This window comes from Bombina bombina, chromosome 6 (assembly GCF_027579735.1).
Source record: "Bombina bombina isolate aBomBom1 chromosome 6, aBomBom1.pri, whole genome shotgun sequence".
Lineage (NCBI taxonomy): Eukaryota > Metazoa > Chordata > Amphibia > Anura > Bombinatoridae > Bombina > Bombina bombina.
In genome coordinates this window covers 273163964-273187551 of record NC_069504.1, presented here as the reverse complement: position 1 = coordinate 273187551, position 23588 = coordinate 273163964, and the positions used below count along the sequence as shown (strand labels likewise).

At 42.1% G+C, this 23588-nt stretch overlaps 1 protein-coding gene across 1 annotated transcript in view; it reads left to right on the top strand.

Annotated features, from left to right (window-relative positions):
- The window catches only part of TBC1D30 (TBC1 domain family member 30), a 243469-nt gene that overhangs the window by 52095 nt on the left and 167786 nt on the right, over positions 1–23588 (top strand). Inside the window, exon 2 of the mRNA XM_053716858.1 lies at positions 1017–1181. Coding sequence (XP_053572833.1) covers positions 1017–1181 — 165 coding nt within the window. The remainder of the gene's footprint in view (positions 1–1016; positions 1182–23588) is intronic.

The window sequence follows — 23588 nt, the reverse complement described above, 5'->3', positions numbered from 1 at the left end:
CCAATAACCTAAAATTTGTATGGGTGTTTGATTCAATTAGAACCTGTTTCACTGCATAATTTCTCTCCATTGAAGATAATTTGCATAGTTAACTCAATTGTCAATACCTTTCACCTGTGTCTGATGGAGCAAATTCCTTTTATTTTCTCGTTCACCAGTTCATATATATCTTGTAGTCCTATATTACAGCTCATGAAGAATTTATCAAATAGCAACATATATTACAGCCAAGTGGTTAAGGAATTTTTGATTATATAGACTGGGGAAAATGGTCAGAAGAATTTTCTAGACATTTTCTGTGTTTAGTGAAAATTTACAAAGTGAAGAGGAAGAAGGTGCAGTAATTTGTCTAATTGCTCATTCATGTAGAATATTGTTGCAGTAGCAGAGATATTTGTCTCAAATCTCTGAAAAGAGACCACTGGAATTTTGTTACTTTTTCCAATATCTGTCTCTTTACCTTCCACTTATAGAACTATGTTATCATATAATTTGCATGCACAACTTGTATACATTTTACTGACACACTAATACTGCAGTATACATTCTTAGTGATAAAGATGTTTCCAAGCTGCATGGGCAAATCTCTGCAATCCTCAAAACTGTCCTCAGCAGAGAGACGGATATAAAACTTTATTTTTTATTTTTATGATTCAGGTAGAGAATGCAATTTTAAACAACCTAATGTACTTCTTTTGTTTAAAAGCATACCTAGGTAGGTTTAGGAGTATAATACACTACAGCTTCTGGTTGGTGGCTATACATATATGCCTGGTGTCATTAGCCCATGTGATTGTGTTCAGCTAGCCCTCAATACTGCATTGCTGCTCATTCAATGAAGGATATAAAGAAAATTGGATAATATAAGTAATAAAGTTGTTTAAAATTGCTTGCTCTATGGCAATCGTGAGAGAAAAACTTTGAGTTTCTTGTTCCTTTAATTACAAAAACAAATACTTTATATATTTATATATAATTGTGTTTTTTTTTTTGACTTATTAATTTGATGTTTACAGATAGAAGTGAACTGAAAGCTATCCGAGAAGAAATTAACCACCGGATAGGCATCCAATCTGCCAAACTCCTGCGTCAGCTGAAACAGAAGGATCGCCTCCTGCATAAGCTGCAGAAGAACTCTGATATTGTCACTGCATTTTTACAGGCAGTTTCACAGAAGCGTCGTAAGTATTACCTTGTAAAGAAATGAGATGGAATGTGGTATGAACAGGTTTTTAAATAATTTGTGCTTTTCAAAATTACACAGATTTGTCCATATTTCACACCTACATATTTTTGAGGTTATGGATTGTAAAAAGAGAATTATTTGACACTAATGTTTGCATTTTGCCAAACGTGCTGTGCAAACATTCAGGACCCAGGTTGTTGTTTTTTTTTTTTTTTTAAGAGAAAATGAATAACAGTAGTACTAGTATTTAACACAGGGGCAGGACATTGCTGTGCTTTCTCACTTAGAACTCAGGAGGTGCACTTCAGATGCTAGCAAGTTCCATTATTTTCTTGACTCTTGATTGGCTGATTTTTGTTCTCTACTCGTTGCTTTGGATTGCAAGAACACAGTTGTTTAAATGGATTTGCTCTGTGTGCATACAGATGCACTGTGGGAAGAAAAAACAGCCAATTATAATAAAGGCACAATGGGGTGCAATGATTTAACTCCTGCCTTAATTTCCTTTGATTAATCTGCAGTTTTCCCAAAATGGCAAAAGCCTATAAAAGCTATTCTGTAAATGTAGTTGTGTTTTTTTTTTTTTCTTTTTTTCACCTTGGATAGAGACTAAATGCTTCAAATACACATTTTCTAAAGTATGGTAACATAAAGGAACATTGAAGCCAAATTTAATTTCACATAAATGTAATGAAAATCAACATTGCAACATACTTTCATTATATATTTTGCTTGTTTTTTCTGTTTTTATCTGAGTATTTGACTTGTTCATGTTCCTTTAAGATGCTGGAGCTCAGATTGTTTAAGCTCTGCAGCTGTATAAGGCAATATGCATTGTACAAACTATACAGTGATTGCTTAGGACAATGCACAAAAACAATTACTGCTAGCCCTAAATGTCCACAACAAAGGGAAATGAGATAAACCTGCACATCGGGGTTTTCAAGATTTACTACCGATTTGAAAAACTGAATGTTGTGACATCTAAAAGGAATTGAAGCATTTTTGCAATATACTCCTATTAGCAAAAATGTTCCTAGTAAAATCTATTACTGTGTTTTTGTTTTTTTAGTGGCATACGCACATATGCTACGGGTGACTAGAGGATCAATCGCCATGCTTGCTCATAGAGTTGTCCGTTGTGTGTATTGTGTCAGTGCAGATTTAATTTTCTTGCTACAATCCACTGCTGACTCTCTGAGAATGACTGGTGTTTGATTGGTAGTGCACAAAGCCTTTACAGCATATGTGTATATGCTGCTGAAAAAAAACGTATCTTTTACTAGATTTATTGTTGCATAACGGGAGTATTCTGCAAAAATGCTTCTATTTAAATGAAATTTCCGTTTTGACTTTTCTATGCCTTTTTAAAAATGTTTTGAAAACATTTTATTTTGTATAAGATCTTTTGCAAGTCAATAGTTAATTGCGGATATATACTTTGCATACATATTTTATAATACTTCCCTTGAAATTAAACCATTGCTTATGAATAAGTTTTCATAAATACCACATATTAGCATGATTGGGTTCCTGAATAATGCAAAACAGATTGTGGGTTAAAAAAAAAATGTAAAAGACCGAGCTAATGTCCCGTCTTTGTTTTGTTGACATGCAGCATGGCGGTGCTTTATATAAAGGCGCAGTAAGTACAGTATGTAATACCGAAGCATGATGGTTGCATCTGGAGGTTGGTTCCGTCATTTTATCCCCTTGTGATTTTTCTCAACCACCAATCATCATATTTTTTTCTTCTTCTTATTTTCTGGTTTGTAACTGCATGTATAATGTGTGTGTGTGTATAGCTACAATGTGTATATAGCTACAGGGGTGACAATATAATCTTTTAATAGGTGTTTAATTCTAAAGCAATACGTCTGAAAAGCTGTAGCCACAGATATAACATTCAGAGTTCAGGAAGTAGAATGCAAAAGCTGCACATAATTTATTCAGGAACAGATTTTTTTTTCTTTCTTTCTAATCCTATCCAATCCCATTACAAACAATATGTAATACAATATGCTATAAGGCTGTGATGATATGTGCTTCATTATTAAATTACATGGATGCATATTTAATTAAAAATATTGGGAGTAGTCTCTGGCTCAGTTTCGTAATAGTTTCTGCTTCTTAGTTATGGAAATCAGCCAACAAACTGATGTCATGAGAACATGAACATGGAGAAGGATATTGAAGCATGTGGTTGTGTAAATAAAAACGCAGAAAAGCAACATTTTAATATGTAAGATAACTCTGTTAGCAGGAATGACTAATGCATATAACAACAATTCTGAAATAAGCTTTCCTTCTTAAATGGAAAGAGTCCACAGCTGCATTCATTACTTTTGGGAAATAAGAACCTGGCCACCAGGAGGAGGCAAAGACACCCCATCCAAAGGCTTATTTACCTCCCCCACTCCCCTCATCCCCTAGTCATTCTTTGCCTTTCGTCCCAGGAGGTTGGCAAAGAAGTGTCGGAATTTAATTTTATCTCTTATGGAGGGTAGTACTCTTCGACATGGGACAGGAGTTTTAAGTAATCCTGTCAGTCTCTCAGTGAGGGCTTGGATGAAAGTTAGAGTTCGGAGATGCAGGAAGAGTCTTTCTGCGAAACCATCCTGACTCATTTTAACAGCTCCTCATGCAATCGGCATTGTCTAACTTTGCTCCGCTGCCTGCTTTCTTCTCTCAAGTCCATGGCGGAGGCGATGCTACTATCCGTCACACTTGAAGAGCCGTGTTCCTGTTCCACGGCATAGATTCTGGTAAGATCGTTTCATTTTTTTTTTCTTTGTGAATGTACTGTACTAATGTTTTCCCGAGAGGCTACCACCTTGCGGGACTAACTTAACATATGGGTCTCAGTAAGTCTCCTTTAGTAGCTTGGAATCAAGGGTTAATATCTCCTGAAGGGGGTTATTGAACAGGGAGGGGTTAAATCATGTTTATGTGATTCAATCTGTTTATGTCTAGTGCTAAACGGGCTCATGGCTGGAACATAAAGGCCTTTTGGAAGTGACTCAACCTTATGGTTGGGCACGCTTTTTTGGACTATATGGTTTATCTTCTGGCTGGGTGTGATTATGTTCCGTCCTCCATTTCCGCATTCCTGACCATGTGGTGATGGAGAAATTCTAGTTCGCAGGGGTCTGGTTCATAGGAGGTGGTGAGTGCCCCAGCCATTGTGGGTGTCAGGTGCTGTTTTGTTTTGTCTTAAAATAGTCCATATTGGCATATTCTCTATCCAGTTATGGAGGATTCTGATATTGAGACTGTTCTAATTTCAGATTCTTCGTCCGGGGAAGAATCCGGATTGGCCTCATTGACATGTCAATCAATTTTGTTCGGTGTGCCGTATTAGAGCGCCTGGTTCCCTGGGCTCGGGGAATCAAGGGTCAGCTGAGCCATCCACCTCTGGGGGTCCTGTCCTCCAAGGGGCGAGTTCCCTACTGCTCCATACTTCTACACATGCGGGTAACCCAGATTATGATTATTCCTCCACGCAGGGTGGCTTGTTCCCCCCCCCCCCGGAGGTTTCGGCACGTTTTCGCTTCCACATATTCTTGGCGATTATTCGTTTTCAGAGTCCAGATGTTTATGCGCGATTGTTCTCGTGCCCTATTGTCCCAGGTCTACCGCCTTGGAGGGCCTGTACAGTTTCCTGCGGGTGTAACTGTCCCTGAGTGTTGTGCCTTTCGTTACAGAGTGGCGTGCCTTCACGTCTTACTCAGACATGTTTTTCAGTTATTAAATGATCCTATCCTTCTCGGATACGGGAGTCTTCAGTCTGCTTTGAATGGTGCGGCTCATTAGACATGTGGGGATGACGTAATCTCCTGACTGTTCTTTTTTGAGATCCTTCACAGTTTTTTGGAAGATTAGGGCTCCGTTTGGTTGGTCCTGTGGTAGGCCTGTTTTTTTAATTGGGCGTTAACCTACGGGTTACCTTAATTTCTTTTTATCCGATTAGGATGTCCTTTTTAATTTGTTTATCATTTTCCTTCGGGAATCTTAAACTAGGATCGATACTCTGTTACATCTGCAGAAGTGTTTTTGGGGACATATTAGTCCTATGTTTTGTCTGTTTTCCCTTCTTCCCATCCTGAGGATGGCGGTGTGTTTTTGACTCGGGGTTTTCTGTCTGGGTCTGTTACACTTTTTTTTTTTTTTTTTTTTTTTGTAGCAGAATACTTTAGTGTTCCAAGTTCGGACGATGTTAGGACGCCATCTTCTATTGTGTTTTTTTTTTTTTTTTTTTGTGCTTTTGCACAACGTTAAAGAGAAAATGTTTCTGTTCCTATGTCTGGTCCCTATACCTCTAGTTTTTCCTGGTCTAGGCGTAGTCTCCCCTTCTCTGTTGGTACCCATTTGGGCCCTTGTGAGCTGGGTTGCTCTGGGGGGTTTTCCTTTATGGATTTGTGACCTTTTGGTTTTTCCTTTTGGTTCTTCTGGCCCTATCCCTTTGGGAGTTTAGGCTGGTGTTCCCTTCTTTAGTGAGTGGTGAGGGACCGACTGTTGGGCAATGGTGTCTCCTGGAGGCCTGTTGGCTCAGTTGAGTCTGATTTTGCAGTCTCTAGCTATGTTCTGGACTACCTGCGGGTCAGTGTCCTTGGGGCTTTTCCTTTTTAAAGTTTTCTTGGCTTCGGACGAAGCTGGGTTATTTGTGGCAGTGGCTCACGCTTGATGCCCTCAGAATCGGCCGCCTATTGTACCCTCCCGTCTTGGCATTGTGTCCGCTATAGCTTGGGTATTGTTTTCCCAAAAGTAATGAATGCAGCTGTGGACTCTTTCCATTTAAGAAGAAAAACATAAATAATGCTTACCTGATCATTTTCTTTTCTTCTGATGGAAAGAGTCCACAGCTCCCCACCCGTAATTTTTTTGTATGGTGTCCTTTTATTCTTCTGGCACCTTTTCACCCTGATATTTCTTCTACTGTTCCTTGTTCCTCGGCAGAATGACTGGGGGATGAGGGGAGTGGCAGGAGTGTTTAAGCCTTTGACTGGGGTGTCTTTGCCTCCTCCTGGTGGCCAGGTTCTTATTTCTCAGAAGTAATGAATGCAGCTGTGGACTCTTTCCATCAGAAGAAAAGAAAATTATCAGGTAAGCATAATTTATGTTTTTGATTTAGAATAAGGGTAGTTATGGGTTAACAAGTAGATTATAAGAAAGAAAAGATGCTCCCTGGCATCTAAAGGTTTTTAACTGCAGTATTTTTATTCACAGTATCAGTTAGACAGTAGATTAGAAGATATATAAAATAATACAAAGAAAGGTCAGGCACACCTAATGAATCTTGAAATATTTACTTAATCATCAAAGACAGCAGTACAGAGCAACATTTCGCAGCACCCGCCCCTTCCTCAGGACTCAATATAAATAAATAATTAAATAATAATAAAAAAATAATAAAAAATATATATAATATATATAGTTTTCTCCAACATTGGTGTGTCCGGTCCACGGCGTCATCCATAACTTGTGGGAATATTCTCTTCCCCAACAGGAAATGGCAAAGAGCACAGCAAAAGCTGTCCATATAGTCCCTCCTAGGCTCCGCCCACCCCAGTCATTCTCTTTGCCGCTGAGCAAGCAGCATCTCCACGGAGATGGTGAAGAGTATGTGGTGTTTAGTTGTAGTTTTTTATTCTATCAAGAGTTTGTTATTTTAAAATAGTGCTGGTATGTACTATTTACTCTGAAATAGAAAAGGATGAAGAGTTCTGTTTGTGAGAGGAGTATGATTTTAGCAGCAGTAACTAAAATCGGTTTCTGTTCCCACATAGGACTGTTGAGAGGAGATAACTTCAGTTGGGGGAACAGTTGGCAGACTTTTCTGCTTAAGGTATGAGTAGCCATATTTCTAACAAGACTGTAATTCTGGAAGGCTTTCATTTCCCCCTCATGGGGACCGGTAAGCCATTTTCTTAGTCTCAAACAGAATAAAGGGCTTAATATGGGCTATAAAACTGGTAGACACTTTTATGGGCTAGATCGATTGCTTTATTTGGGCATTTTATACAGCTTGATGTTGAAATTCACACTTTATAACTTTGGGGAACGTTTTTTTTCACGGCAGGCACTGGCTTAGACACCTTCCCAGTCAGGAAGGGCCTTCTTTGTAGTAGGCAGAGCCTCATTTTCGCGCCATTACTGCGCAGTTACTTTTGAGAGCAGGCCATGCAGCTGCATGTGTATGGGTCTGGAAGTAGTTGAAAAGGTCCCTAGAAGGCTTCATCTGGTATCGTATACCCCCCTGGGTTTGGTAAAGTTGCAGCAAAGGCTGTAGCTGGGACTGTAGAGGGGTTAAAACTATAAACGGCTCCGGTTTTGTCATTTTAAGGGTTAAAAGTCTGAAATTTGGGGTGCAATGCTTTGAATGCTTTAAGAAATTTGGTTAAATTTGAACAATTCCTTCATAGTTTTTCACATATTCAGTAAAAAAGTGTGCCCTGTTTAAAATTTAAAGAGACAGTAACGGTTTTATTTTAAAACGGTTTTTGTACTTTATTGACAAGTTTAAGCCTGTTTAACATGTCTGTGCCTTCAGATAAACTATGTTCTGTATGTATGGAAGCCAATGTGTCTCCCCCTTCAAAATTGTGTGATAATTGTGCCATAGCGTCCAAACAAAGTAAGGACAGTACTGCCACAGATAGTAAAGTTGCCCAAGATGATTCATTAGATGAAGGGAGTAGACATAGTTCTACATCATCTCCTTCTGTGTCTACACCAGTTTTGCCCACGCAGGAGACCCCTAGTACTTCTAGCGCGCCAATGCTTGTTACTATGCAACAATTGACGGCAGTAATGGATAACTCCATAGCAAATATTTTATCCAAAATGCCTGCATTTCAGAGAAAGCGCGATTGCTCTGTTTTAAACACTGTAGAGCAGGAGTGCGCTGATGATAATTACTCTGTCATACCCTCACACCAATCTGAAGTGGCCATGAGGGAGGTTTTGTCAGATGGGAAAATTTCTGATTCAGGTAGAATTTCTCAACAGCCAGAACCTGATGTTGTGACATTTAAATTTAAATTGGAGCATCTCCGCGCACTGCTTAAGGAGGTGCTATCTACTCTGGATGATTGTGACAACCTGGTCATTCCAGAAAAATTGTGCAAGATGGACAAGTTCCTAGAGGTTCCGGTGCACCCCGACGCTTTTCCTATACCCAAGTGGGTGGTGGACATAGTGAGTAAGGAGTGGGAGAAGCCCGGCATACCTTTTTGTCCCCCCTCCTATATTTAAGAAATTATTTCCTATGGTCGACCCCAGAAAGGACTTATGGCAGACAGTCCCTAAGGTCGAGGGGGCAGTTTCTACACTAGCTAAGCGCACTACTATTCCTATCGAGGATAATTGTGCTTTCAAAGATCCTATGGATAAAAAAATTGGAGGGTTTGCTTAAAAAGATTTTTGTACAGCAAGGTTACCTCCTGCAACCTATTTCGTGCATTATTCCTGTCACTACAGCAGCGTGGTTCTAGTTCGAGGAACTAGAAAAGTCGCTCAGTAGAGAGACTCCGTATGAGGAGGTTATGGACAGAATTCACGCACTTAAGTTAGCTAATTCCTTTATTTTAGATGCCGCTTTGCAGTTAGCGAGATTAGCGGCGAAAAATTCAGGGTTTGCAATTGTGGCGCGCAGAGCGCTCTGGCTAAAGTCTTGGTCAGCGGATGTATCTTCCAAGACAAAATTGCTTAATATCCCTTTCAAGGGTAAAACCCTTTTTGGGCCAGAATTGAAAGAGATTATCTCAGACATCACTGGGGGTAAGGGCCACGCCCTCCCACAAGATAGGCCTTTCAAGGCCAAGAATAAGTCTAATTTTCGTTCCTTTCGCAATTTCAGGAACGGACCGGTCTCCAACTCTGCAGCCTCTAGACAAGAGGGTAATGCTTCGCAAACCAAACCAGCTTGGAAACCAGTGCAAGGCTGGAACAAGGGTAAGCAGGCCAAGAAGCCTGCTGCTGCTACCAAGACAGCATGAAGGAGTAGCCCCCGATCCGGGACCGGATCTAGTAGGGGGCAGACTCTCTCTCTTCGCTCAGGCTTGGGCAAGAGATGTTCAGGATCCCTGGGCACTAGAAATAGTTTCTCAGGGTTATCTTCTGGAATTCAAGGAACTACCCCCAAAGGGAAGGTTCCACATGTCTCACTTATCTTCAAACCAAATAAAGAGACAGGCATTCTTACATTATGTAGAAGACCTGTTAAAAATGGGAGTGATACACCCAGTTCCAACTGTGGAACAAGGAATGGGGGTTTACTCAAATCTGTTTGTAGTTCCCAAAAAAGAGGGAACTTTCAGACCAATTCTGGATTTAAAGATTCTAAACAAATTTCTCAGAGTGCCATCGTTCAAAATGGAAACTATTCGAACGATTTTACCTACAATCCAGGAGGGTCAATTTATGACTACCGTGGATCTAAAGGATGCGTATCTACATATTCCTATCCACAAAGATGATCATCAGTTCCTAAGGTTCGCCTTTCTGGACAAACATTACCAGTTTGTGGCTCTCCCATTCGGGCTAGCCACTGCTCCAAGGATTTTCACAAAGGTACTCGGGTCCCTTTTAGCGGTTCTAAGACCAAGGGGCATTGCAGTGGCATCTTACTTGGACGACATTCTGATTCAAGCGTCGTCTCTTTCAAAGGCAAAGGCTCACACAGACATCGTTCTGGCCTTTCTCAGATCTCACGGGTGGAAGGTGAACATAGAAAAGAGTTCCCTGTCTCCGTCGACAAGAGTTCCTTTCTTGGGGACAATAATAGATTCTTTAGAAATTAAGATTTTCTTGACAGATGTCAGAAAGTCAAAACTTCTAAACGCTTGTCAAGTTCTTCACTCTGTTCCACGACCTTCCATAGCTCAGTGCATGGAAGTAGTAGGGTTGATGGTTGCAGCAATGGACATAGTTCCTTTTGCACAAATTCATCTAAGACCATTACAACTGTGCATGCTAAAACAGTGGAATGGGGACTATACAGACTTGTCTCCAGTGATTCAAGTAGATCAGAAGACCAGAGACTCACTCCATTGGTGGCTAACCCAGGATCACCTGTCCCAGGAAATGAGCTTCCGCAGACCAGAGTGGGTCATCGTCACGACCGACGCCAGTCTAGTGGGCTGGGGCGCAGTCTGGGACTCCCTGAAAGCTCAGGGTCTATGGTCTCGGGAAGAGTCTCTTCTCCCGATAAACATTCTAGAACTGAGAGCGATATTCAATACTCTCAGGGCTTGGCCTCAACTAGCAAAGGCCAGATTCATAAGATTCCAATCAGACAACATGACTGTTGCTTACATCAATCATCAGGGGGGAACAAGGAGTTCCCTGGCGATGAGAGAAGTGACCAAAATCATAAAATGGGCGGAGGATCACTCCTGCCACCTATCTGCGATCCACATCCCAGGAGTGGAAAACTGGGAGGCGGATTTTTTGAGTCGTCAGACATTCCATCCGGGGGAGTGGGAACTCCACCCGGAGATATTTGCCCAGTTGACTCAATTATGGGGCATTCCAGACATGGATCTGATGGCGTCTCATCAGAACTTCAAGGTTCCTTGCTACGGGTCCAGATCCAGGGATCCCAAGGCGACTCTAGTAGATGCATTAGTAGCGCCTTGGGCCTTCAACCTAGCTTATGTGTTTCCACCGTTTCCTCTCATTCCCAGGCTGGTAGCCAGGATCAAACAGGAGAGGGCCTCGGTGATCTTGATAGCTCCTGCGTGGCCACGCAGGACTTGGTATGCAGACCTGGTGAATATGTCATCGGCTCCGCCATGGAAGCTACCTTTGAGACAGGATCTTCTAGTACAGGGTCCATTCGAACATCCAAATCTAGTTTCCCTCCAGCTGAACGCTTGATTTCTCTTGTTAAGTGTGTTCAGTCCACGGGTCATCCATTACTTATGGGATATATTCTCCTTCCCAACAGGAAGTTGCAAGAGGATCACCCAAGCAGAGCTGCTATATAGCTCCTCCCCTCACATGTCATATCCAGTCATTCTCTTGCAACCCTCAACAAAGAAGGAGGTCGCGAGAGGAGCTGGAGTTTTTACTTAATTATTCTTCAATCAAAAGTTTGTTATTTTAAATGACACCGGAGTGTGCTGTTTTTCTATCTCAGGCAGTATTTGGAAGAAGAAACTGCCTGCGTTTTTTTTCTATGATCTTAGCAGGCGTAACTAAGATCCACTGGCTGTTTCTCGACATTCTGAGGAGTGGGGTATCTTCAGAAACTGGGAATAGCATGCGGGGTCCTCCGCAAATGAGGTATGTGCAGTACATTATTTTCTGGGAATGGAATTGACTAAGAAAATACTGCTGTTACCGTATGATGTAAGTACAGCCTTAAATGCAGTAGTGGCGACTGGTATCAGGCTGATAAATGTATGCACAGTCGAGTTATTTTCTAGGGACTAGAATTTGACTGAGAAAATACTGTTAAAACTGAAATAATTCTTAAGCCTTATCTGCAGTGGTAGCGACTGGTAGCAGGCTTAGTGATAAATTTGCATGACATTGGAAAATGTTGTTTTGTAATAAAACGTTTACTGGCATGTTATTCGTTTTGTGAGGTACTTTGGTGATAAATCTCTTTGGGCATGATTTTTTTCCACTTGGCTAACATATTTTCTGCATGGAAACCGTTATATCAGGGCTCCCACTGTTGTAATAGGAGTGGGAGGGACCTTGTTTTAGCGCCTTGTTGCGCAGTTAAAATTCTAGCACAGTCTTCCTGCTTCTTCCTCCTTGATCCAGGACGTCTCTAGAGAGCTCAGGGGTCTGCAAAATTCATTTTTGAGGGAGGTAATCAGTCACAGCAGATCTGTGACAGTGTGTTTGACTGTGATTAAAAGCGTTAAATCTTAATTGATATCCGTTTTATCCGTTTTGGGTATTGAGGGGTTAATCATCCTTTTGCTAATGGGTGCAATCCTCTGCTAATAATACACTTCTTGTTAAGAATTGTTTAACTATATCTGTATTTTTTAAAGCGCTGCAGCGTTTTTTATATTGCTTGTAAACTTATTGAAAGTGATTTCCAAGCTTGCTAGTTTCATTGCTAAGTCTGTTTAAACATGTCTGATTCAGAGGAAACTGTTTGTTCATCATGTTCAAAAGCCAATGTGGAGCCCAATAGAACGATGTGTACCAATTGTATTGATATTGCTTTGAATAAAAGTCAATCTGTACCGATAGAGAAACTATCACCAGACAACGAGGGGGAAGTTATGCCGCCTAACTCTCCTCACGTGTCAGTACCTGCGTCTCCCGCTCGGGAGATGCGTAAGATGGAGACGCCAAGTACATCTAGGCCCTTACAAATCACTTTACATGATATGGCTAATGTTATGAAAGAAGTATTATATAATATGCCCGAATTAAGAGGCAAGCGCGATAGCTCTGGGTTAAGGACAGAGCGCGCTGATGACATGAGAGCCATGTCTGATACTGCGTCACAATTTGCAGAACATGAGGACGGTGAGCTTCATTCTGTCGGTGACGGTTCTGATCCGGGGAGACCGGATTCAGAAATTTCAAATTTTAAATTTAAGCTTGAGAACCTCCGTGTGTTACTAGGGGAGGTGTTAGCGGCTCTGAATGATTGCGACACGGTGGCAATTCCAGAGAAAATGTGTAGGTTGGATAGATACTATGCGGTACCGGTGTGTACTGACGTCTTTCCTATACCAAAAAGACTTACAGAAATTATTAGCAAGGAGTGGGATAGACCCGGTGTGCCTTTTTCCCCTCCTCCGATATTTAGAAAAATGTTTCCTATAGACGCCACCACACAAGACTTATGGCAGACGGTCCCTAAGGTGGAGGGAGCAGTTTCTACTTTAGCCAAACGTACCACTATCCCGGTGGAGGATAGCTGTGCTTTCTCAGATCCAATGGATAAAAAATTAGAGGGTTATCTTAAGAAAATGTTTGTTCAACAGGGTTTTATATTGCAGCCTCTTGCATGCATTGCGCCTGTCATGGCTGCAGCGGCATTCTGGTTTGAGTCTCTGGAAGAGGCGATTCGCACAGCGCCATTGGATGAGGCTTTGAGCAAAGTTAGAACCCTTAAACAAGCTAATGCGTTTGTTTCAGATGCTGTAGTGCATTTAACCAAACTTACGGCTAAAAATTCCGGATTCGCCATACAGGCGCGCAGGGCGCTCTGGCTTAAATCCTGGTCAGCGGATGTAACTTCCAAATCTAAACTACTTAACATTCCTTTCAAAGGGCAGACCTTATTCGGGCCCGGCTTGAAGGAAATTATTGCTGACATTACGGGAGGTAAGGGCCACGCCGTTCCTCAGGACAGGGCCAAACCAAAGGCCAAACAGTCTAATTTTCGTGCCTTTCGTAACTTCAAGGCAGGAGCAGCTTCAACTTCCTCCGCTCCGAAACAGGAAGGAACTACTGCTCGTTACAGACAGGGTTGGAAAGGCAACCAGTCATGGAACAAGGGCAAGCAGGCCAGAAAGCCTACTCCCGCCCCTAAGACAGCATGAAGACAGGGCCCCCTATCCGGAGACGGATTTAGTTGGGGGCAGACTTTCTCTCTTCGCCCAGGCTTGGGCAAGAGATGTGCAGGATCCCTGGACGTTGAAGATTATATCTCAGGGATACCTTCTGGATTTCAAAACCTCTCCTCCACAAGGGAGGTTCCATCTGTCGAGGTTATCAACAAACCTAGTAAAGAAAGAGGCATTTCTACAATGTGTACAAGACCTCTTAGTCATGGGAGTGATCCACTCAGTTCCGCGAACGGAACAGGGACAAGGATTTTACTCAAATCTATTTGTGGTTCCCAAAAAAGAGGGAACCTTCAGACCAATCTTGGACTTAAAGATCTTAAACAAATTCCTAAGGGTACCATCGTTCAAGATGGAAACCATTCGAACCATCCTACCCATGATCCAAGAGGGTCAATATATGACCACAGTGGACTTAAAGGATGCTTACCATCACATACCGATTCACAAAGATCATTATCGGTACCTAAGGTTTGCCTTTCTAGACAGGCATTACCAGTTTGTAGCTCTTCCCTTCGGGTTAGCTACGGCCCCGAGAATTTTTACGAAGGTTCTGGGCTCACTTCTGGCGGTACTAAGACCACGAGGCATAGCGGTGGCTCCGTACCTAGACGGCATTCTGATACAAGCGTCAAGTTTTCAAAATGCAAAGTCTCATACAGAGATAGTTCTAGCATTTCTGAGGTCGCATGGGTGGAAAGTGAACGTGGAAAAGAGTTCTCTGTTACCGCTCACAAGGGTTCCTTTTCTAGGGACTCTTATAGATTCTGTAGAGATGAAGATTTACCTGACGGAGTCCAGGTTATCAAAGATTCTCAATGCTTGCCGTGTCCTTCATTCCATTCCAAGCCCATCAGTAGCTCAGTGCATGGAGGTAATCGGCTTAATGGTCGCGGCAATGGACATAGTGCCATTTGCGCGCCTGCATCTCAGACCGCTGCAACTATGTATGCTAAGTCAATGGAACGGGGATTACTCAGATCTGTCCCCTTTGCTAAATCTGGACCAGGAGACCAGAGATTCTCTTCTCTGGTGGTTGTCACCGGTTCATCTGTCCAAAGGAATGACCTTTCGCAGACCAGATTGGACGATTGTAACAACGGATGCCAGCCTTCTAGGCTGGGGAGCAGTCTGGAATTCCCTGAAGGCTCAGGGATCGTGGACTCAGGAGGAGAAACTCCTTCCAATAAACATTCTAGAATTAAGAGCAATATTCAATGCTCTTCTAGCTTGGCCTCAGTTAGGACAACATCACGACTGTGGCTTACATCAATCATCAAGGGGGAACCAGGAGTTCCCTAGCGATGTTGGAAGTCTCGAAGATAATTCGCTGGGCAGAGTCTCACTCTTGCCACCTGTCAGCGATTTACATCCCAGGCGTGGAGAACTGGGAGGCGGATTTCCTAAGTCGCCAGACTTTTCATCCGGGAGAGTGGGAACTTCACCCGGAGGTATTTGCTCAACTGATTCGTCGTTGGGGCAAACCGGATCTGGATCTCATGGCATCTCGCCAGAACACGAAGCTTCCTTGTTACGGATCCAGGTCCAGGGACCCGGGAGCGGTGCTGGTAGATGCATTAGCAGCCCCTTGGGTTTTCAACATAGCTTATGTGTTTCCACCATTTCCGTTGCTACCTCGACTGATTGCCAGGATCAAACAGGAGAGGGCATCGGTAATTCTGATAGCGCCTGCGTGGCCACGCAGGACCTGGTATGCAGACCTAGTGGACATGTCGTCCTGTCCACCATGGTCTCTACCTCTGAGGCAGGACCTTCTAATTCAGGGTCCTTTCAACCATCCAAACCTACTTTCTCTGAGGCTGACTGCCTGGAAATTGAACGCTTGATTCTATCAAAGCGTGGGTTTTCGGATTCGGTTATTGATACATTAATACAGGCTCGGAAGCCTGTGACCAGAAAAATCTACCATAAGATATGGCGTAAATATTTATATTGGTGCGAATCCAAGAGTTACTCATGGAGTAAGGTTAGGATTCCTAGGATATTGGCTTTTCTACAAGAGGGGTTAGAAAAGGGTTTATCCGCTAGTTCACTAAAGGGACAGATTTCCGCTCTGTCTATTCTTTTACACAAACGTCTGGCAGAGAATCCAGACGTCCAGGCTTTTTTTCAGGCTTTGGCTAGAATTAAGCCTGTGTTTAAAGCTGTTGCTCCTCCGTGGAGCTTAAACTTGGTTCTTAAAGTTCTTCAGGGTGTTCCGTTTGAACCCCTTCATTCCATTGATATTAAGCTTTTATCTTGGAAAGTTTTGTTTTTGATGGCTATTTCCTCGGCTCGAAGAGTCTCTGAGTTATCTGCCTTACATTGTGATTCTCCTTATCTGATCTTTCATTCAGACAAGGTAGTCCTGCGTACAAAACCTGGGTTTTTACCTAAGGTTGTTTCTAACAGGAATATCAATCAAGAGATTGTTGTTCCATCATTATGTCCTAATCCTTCTTCAAAGAAGGAACGTCTTTTGCATAATCTAGACGTGGTCCGTGCTCTGAAGTTCTACTTACAGGCAACTAAAGATTTTCGACAAACTTCTTCTCTGTTTGTCGTTTACTCTGGACAGAGGAGAGGTCAAAAGGCTTCGGCTACCTCTCTCTCTCTTTTTGGCTTCGTAGCATAATCCGTTTAGCCTATGAGACTGCTGGACAGCAGCCTCCTGAAAGAATTACAGCTCATTCCACTAGAGCTGTGGCTTCCACCTGGGCCTTTAAGAATGAGGCCTCTGTTGAACAGATTTGCAAGGCTGCAACTTGGTCTTCACTTCATACTTTTTCCAAATTTGACACTTTTGCTTCTTCGGAGGCTGGTTTTGGGAGAAAGGTTCTACAGGCAGTGGTTCCTTCTGTTTAATGTTCCTGCCTTGTCCCTCCCATCATCCGTGTACTTAGCTTTGGTATTGGTATCCCATAAGTAATGGATGACCCGTGGACTGAACACACTTAACAAGAGAAAACATAATTTATGCTTACCTGATAAATTTATTTCTCTTGTAGTGTGTTCAGTCCACGGCCCGCCCTGTCTTTTTGAGGCAGGTTCTAAATTTTAGAATTATAACTCCAGTCACCACTGCACCCTATAGTTTCTCCTTTCTTGTTTCGGTCGAATGACTGGATATGACATGTGAGGGGAGGAGCTATATAGCAGCTCTGCTTGGGTGATCCTCTTGCAACTTCCTGTTGGGAAGGAGAATATATCCCATAAGTAATGGATGACCCGTGGACTGAACACACTACAAGAGAAATAAATTTATCAGGTAAGCATAAATTATGTTTTTATCTAAGCGTGGGTTTTCGGATTCTGTGATAGATACTCTGGTACAAGCCAGAAAACCTGTAACTAGAAAAATTTACCATAAAATATGGAAAAGATATATCTGTTGGTGTGAATCCAAGGGATTCTCATGGAGTAAGATCAAAATTCCTAGGATCCTTTCTTTTCTCCAAGAAGGTTTGGATAAGGGATTATCAGCGAGTTCTCTAAAGGGACAGATTTCTGCTTTATCTGTCTTGTTACACAAACGACTGGCAGCTGTGCCAGATGTTCAAGCTTTTGTTCAGGCTTTGGTCAGGATCAAGCCTGTTTATAGACCTTTGACTCCTCCCTGGAGTCTGAATTTAGTTCTTTCAGTTCTTCAAGGGGTTCCGTTTGAACCTCTGCATTCCATAGATATCAAGATGTTATCTTGGAAAGTTCTGTTTTTGGTTGCTATTTCTTCTGCTAGAAGAGTTTCTGAGTTATCTGCTCTGCAGTGTAATCCGCCCTATCTGGTGTTCCATTCAGATAAGGTTGTTTTGCGTACTAAACCTGGTTTCCTTCCAAAGGTTGTTTCTAACAAGAATATTAACCAGGAAATAATTGTGCCTTCTTTGTGTCCGAATCCAGTTTCAAAGAAGGAACGTTTGTTACACAATTTAGATGTAGTTCGTGCTTTAAAGTTCTATTTAGAAGCAACAAAGGATTTCAGACAAACGTCTTCACTGTTTGTCGTTTATTCTGGCAAGAGGAGAGGTCAAAAAGCTACTGCTACCTCTCTTTCCTTTTGGCTGAAAAGCATCATCCGATTGGCTTATGAGACTGCCGGACGGCAGCCTCCCGAATGCATCACAGCTCACTCTACCAGGGCTGTGGCTTCCACATGGGCCTTCAAGAACGAGGCTTCTATTGATCAGATATGTAAGGCAGCGACTTGGTCTTCCCTGCACACTTTTGCCAAATTCTACAAATTTGATACTTTTGCTTCTTCGGAGGCTATTTTTGGGAGAAAGGTTTTGCAAGCCGTGGTGCCTTCTGTTTAGGTAACCTGATTGGCTCCCTCCCTTTATCCGTGTCCTAAAGCTTTGGTATTGGTTCCCACAAGTTGTGGACCGGACACACCAATGTTGGAGAAAACAGAATTTATGCATACCTGATAAATTACTTTCTCCAACGGTGTGTCCGGTCCACGGCCCGCCCTGGTTTTTTAATCAGGTTTGATGAATTTCTTTCTTTAACTACAGTCACCACGGCACCTTATAGTTTCTCCTGTTTTTTTCTCCTGTCCGTCGGTCGAATGACTGGGGTGGGCGGAGCCTAGGAGGGACTATATGGACAGCTTTTGCTGTGCTCTTTGCCATTTCCTGTTGGGGAAGAGAATATTCCCACAAGTTATGGATGACGCCGTGGACCGGACACACCGTTGGAGAAAGTAATTTATCAGGTAAGCATAAATTCTCTTTTTAAAATTAATATCAGACTGTATTTTCTGGGGAGCTTTGTGTCATGAAAGCTTGTAACTGTTTCTCCTCTTAATGAGCATATCACTTTGCACGCAGTGAGCAATTGTGCTGTTGTAAACTGCTCTACTATGCTGCTGCTGTTTTATTTGATCAGAAGCAATAGCATGTGTGACGTATACCCCGGCTACCCCAACTGGGTAGCTCCGCCAAACGGGTCCTGCTTCCTCCCTGCCGACTGCAGCTATGTAGCTGGCAAGTGACCACAGCCCGTAGCCACCCCTGATGCCCGACAGCTCCAGTATTCAGGGTCCTACCCTATGGCAGACTACGGCTGCCCAGACTAGGTAGCTCTGCTAGAGGGTCCTTTCTCTGCCTGGAGCAGGCTGCTATGTAGCCCAGTAAAGTGATTTTAGCAGGAGCCCACCAAAATAACTAGACATACTTGCATTCAAGTGAAACAGGAACTGATTTTATTGTAAAACATACACTCCTTTTATACACAAGGCTGATCTTGAAAAGACACTGGACAATCCCACAATTTTTCCGCCATTCCTGCCCCTCCAGACAGACCGGCACCTCCCATAGCAGCCTCAAAATCCCAGTACCCAGGGGTGGTGGTTTCGGGGTGATCCCGGTGGAGCGTCGGCACTTCCAGGGTATCATTTTTAAAGCTCTCCGTCCCCAGATGCCACAGTCCAAAAAGCGGCATGATTCGGTACTGGGGACCTGAGTTACAGTTCGTTGAAGTTGTAGGTGTGTCCAAAACCCCCGTTATTGGAAGAGCTCCCCCTCCAATAATTGCCCCAGCTCTTGTCCTCCCTAGGGGCTACCAATCCCCAAAAGAACGGAGCTCTGGGGCAAAGGGCTGCTGGAGCCACCTGTGGTAAAGTTAGCCGGTGTCCTGCTGCTCTTTGGCCGACCGGGAGTTCCAGGAGCCCGGCAAGCCTAAGAGGGGTTAGGTGGGTATCCATTATGAGGCAGCCGACCAGGAGTTCCAAGAGCCTGGCCAGCCTTGGAGTGTTTATTCCCGGTCATAGATTAGCTCTTCCATGACTAAGTGTACACAGCAAAACAGCACATAGCACGCATCTGGGAGATCCTGTAAGCCAGGAAATGGCCAAATCAAATGTAACAGGGTGTGAGCCATTTAGTAGGGGGGTAGCCTTGGTTGTCTGGTATCCGTGACAGCATGTAAAGGCAGGAATTATTTCAAAAGGAGCTTGAAAGTTATTATGTACAACTTAAACAGTTGAGCTAAGGAGAGAGGAGAGTGGGATTTTTAAATAAATAAAATGTGTAAAAAGCCATGGTCATCACCAGTACCATGGACCACCCATGGCCACCTTTTTGTAAGCACTTTCAAGTTTAGAAAGCATGAAACCACTTGTCATTTTGCATTCTTATTCGTCATTTTATTTATTTGATGTGCATGTTTGAGTTGTGTAGTGGTGCTGACGGGAAAGCTCACAAATCTAAATGATATCCATCCTGCAGTATTTAAAGCACATTTTTCTTATCTTGTATTTAATTGTCTGACATTTTATTATTTTTGACAGATTTTTTGTTGTTGTTGTATTGCTTACTGAAATCTTTAACAATTTCCATCACTTCCTATTTTTTTTTTATAATCTCATGTTTTATGGACATTGGAAGTTTTTACACTGTTTACAGCTAAGGAAAATATTTACCAGGTTTATCATACTACATGGTTTCTTGGGCCACCACTTTTTGATCCCTGTTCTAGAATCACTATTCCTGGTGTCTTGTGTGGGCATATGTTTCTGCATGAGCAAACTAAATTGTATAATGATTGCTACAGTGAGGGAAAAAATTATTTTATCCCCTGCTGATTTTATGTTTGCCCATTAACAAAGAAATGATCAGTCTAATTTTAATGGTAGGTTTATTTGAACAGTAAGATACAGAATAAAAAAAAAATCCAGAAAAAAGCATTTAAAAAAAAGATATAAATTGATTTGCATTTTAATGAGTGAAATAATTATTTGATCCCTTTGCAAAACATGACATAGTACTTGGTGGCAAAACCCTTGTTGGCAATCAGAGGTTAGACGTTTCTTGTAGTTGGCACACATCTCAGGAGAAATTTTGTCTCATTCCTCTTTGCAGATCCTCTCCAAGTCATTAAGGTTTTGAGGCTGACATTTGGCAACTCGAACCTTCAGCTTCCTCCACAGATTTTCTATGGGATTAAGGTCTGGAGACTGGCTAGGCCACTCCAGAACCTTAATGTGCTTCTTCCTGAGCCACTTCTTTGTTACCTTGGCTGTGTTTTTTTTGGGTCATTGTCATGCTGAAATACCCATCCACGACCCATTTTCAATTCCCAGGTTGAGGGAAGGAGGTCCTCTCCCAAGATTTCATGGTACATGGGCCCTGTCTATCGTCCCTTTGATGTGGTGAAGTTGTCCTGTCACCTTAGCAGAAAAACACCCCCAAAGCATAATGTTTCCACCTCCATGTTTGACGGTGGGGATGGTGTTTTTGGGGTCATAGGCAGCATTCCTCCTCCCCCTTCAAACACGGTGAGTTGATGCCAAAGAGCTTGATTTTGGTGTCATCTGACCACAATATTTTCACTCAATTCTACTCTGAATCATTCAGATGTTCATTGGCAAACTTCAGATGGGCCTGTACATGTGTTTTCTTGAGCAGGGGGACCTTGCGGGCGCTGCAGGATTTCAGTCTTTCACGACGTAGTATGTTACCAATTGTTTTCTTGGTTACTATGATCCCAACTGCCTTGAGATCATTGACGAGATCCTCCCGTGTAGTTCTGGGCTGATTCCTCACCGTTCTCATGATCATTGAAACTGCACAAGGTGAAATCGTGCATGAAGCCCCAGACCAAGGGAGACTGACAGTTATTTTCTGTTAATCCAATTTGGGAATAATCGCACCAACTGTTGTCACCTTCTCACCAAGCTGCTTGACAATGGTCTTGTAGCCCATTCCAGCCTTGTGTAGGTCTACAATCTTGTCCCTGAAATCCTTGGACAGCTCTTAGGTCTTGGCCAAGGTGGAGAGTTTGGAATTGAATTGATTGCGTCTGTGGACAGGTGTCTTTTATACAGGTAACAAGCTGAGATTAGGAGCACTCCCTTTAAGAGTGCTCCTAATCACAACTTTTTACCTGTATAAAAGACACCTGGGAGCCAGAAATCTTGCTGATTGATAGGGAATCAAATACTTATTGCACTCATTAAAATGCAAATCAATTTATAACTTTTTTTGAAATGTGTTTTTCTGGATTATTTTTGTTATTCTGTCTCTCACTGTTCAAATAAACCTACTATTAAAATTATAGACTGATTATTTCTTTGTTAGTGGTCAAACGTACAAAATCAGCAGGGGATCAAATCATTTTTTCCCTCACTGTATAAGTGCTCTTGCCTGTAAAGGTTTCATTACTGATTTAGATATATTAAATGGAAGGGATTAAAGCCACTAGTATTTATGTGACTTTATGGAAAGTGTCATTGTTACATACTGTATGTTGCTCATCATTGATCAGTGTGCATGAAGCTGGAAGGGATTAATAAATAACTTGTTTATAGGGGGGCAAGGATTGCTTGGATGTTGAGCAGGTTTTTTAATATATATGATAAAACAAGATCTAAATAAAACACTGAATTTGGACCAGGATTAGCTCAGTAATTGTTTCCTATAGCCCTAGGCCCAGAGTAGTATACCATCTCTCATCTTACCTGCATTTTTCATCACATGCAGTTTGTGTATGTATATGTAAGCTTCCTGCAACTGTCGGGCTTATTTCACATAGAAAAAAAGCAAAGTGCAATCCAATTTGTAAGATACACAAAGATTGTTATATAGAGTACAAGCCTACATTCAAATTTGCAAAAGCACAATCCTAGATACACTGCTGTATATAAAATCTAAATGCATTAAATACAAAATAAAAAGTGCAAAACTTTAATGTTACAGGACATTTTAAATGTTTTAAAATGTTATTGGCTTCTGTCTGAGTTGTGGCATGGTAGTTTAGATCTGATTTCTGCTTGAAATGGCAATTTGTGTTATCCTGACAGTCACATACTTTAAATAAGAGGATGGAAATAGCTGCATTGAATTTCCATCCTCTGCCATAGCCAAATGCCATTACACTAAGTATTCTATACAATCCTTCTAAAAACCTACATCCATATATTTAATATATTAGTGCCCCTTCCTACAGTATGCATTTTTTTTTTTATTTTTTTTTTTAAATTTGCTTTTAAAATTTAAAATACTTGTTTGGTTATTTAAAAAAAAAAAAAAATCATATATGTAGATTATATTAAAAAAACAACTTATATTAGAGCGAGAGTTTCTCTGTCCAATGTATAAAAGCAAGGAAAATTCCGGGGGACGTGTCTTAGCAGCAATCTTGGATGGTCTCACACTCACTCCAAGGTCGAATCTCTTATGAACCGCTTATAATAGTAGAATCTCCACAGCACAAACTATACTCATTGATCACTATTGGGTCCTGGCTCAACGCTGTGTTATTGAAACCGGAGCCCAGGATTAGACAGTAAAGACCTGGAGAAGCAGCTCACAGCAGGTGACGTTACCCCCCTCAACAGAGTTTCTTCCCAAAGCCACCAGCACAATTAAAAATTATATTGATCACTTAGAAGGGACATGAGAACATAAGAGAGCCATATTTTTATTTTAAAAAGCCTGCCAAATATTTTCATTACTCAGCACCTAAAATGGCTGCCACATGGAAGACAATCCCACAGGATAAATTGAACAACCACATGGCCAGATTTGAAAAATTATGCCAGCATCTAAGGCCCACTGCGCCACTGGGTTACCTTCGGAGTCGTCTAATGGACACCACGTCAACATCCGCAATCACTATGGGTCCAACAGACATAAGCCTTTCTGAGAAAGAATGCCGACGGGGGAAATCCCAGCGTCCAGAAGCTGCTCTTGCGATACCACACAAGCCGCCTAACGAGGAACCGGAGTCAACGACTTCATATGCCTCCACAGCACAGATCTCCACAAAAGCGGCAACACATACTAAAAATCTCTTTGGCATGCAAGGAGGACCATCACAGATGAGAGGAAACACACCGGCATCTGGAGCTGACCGGG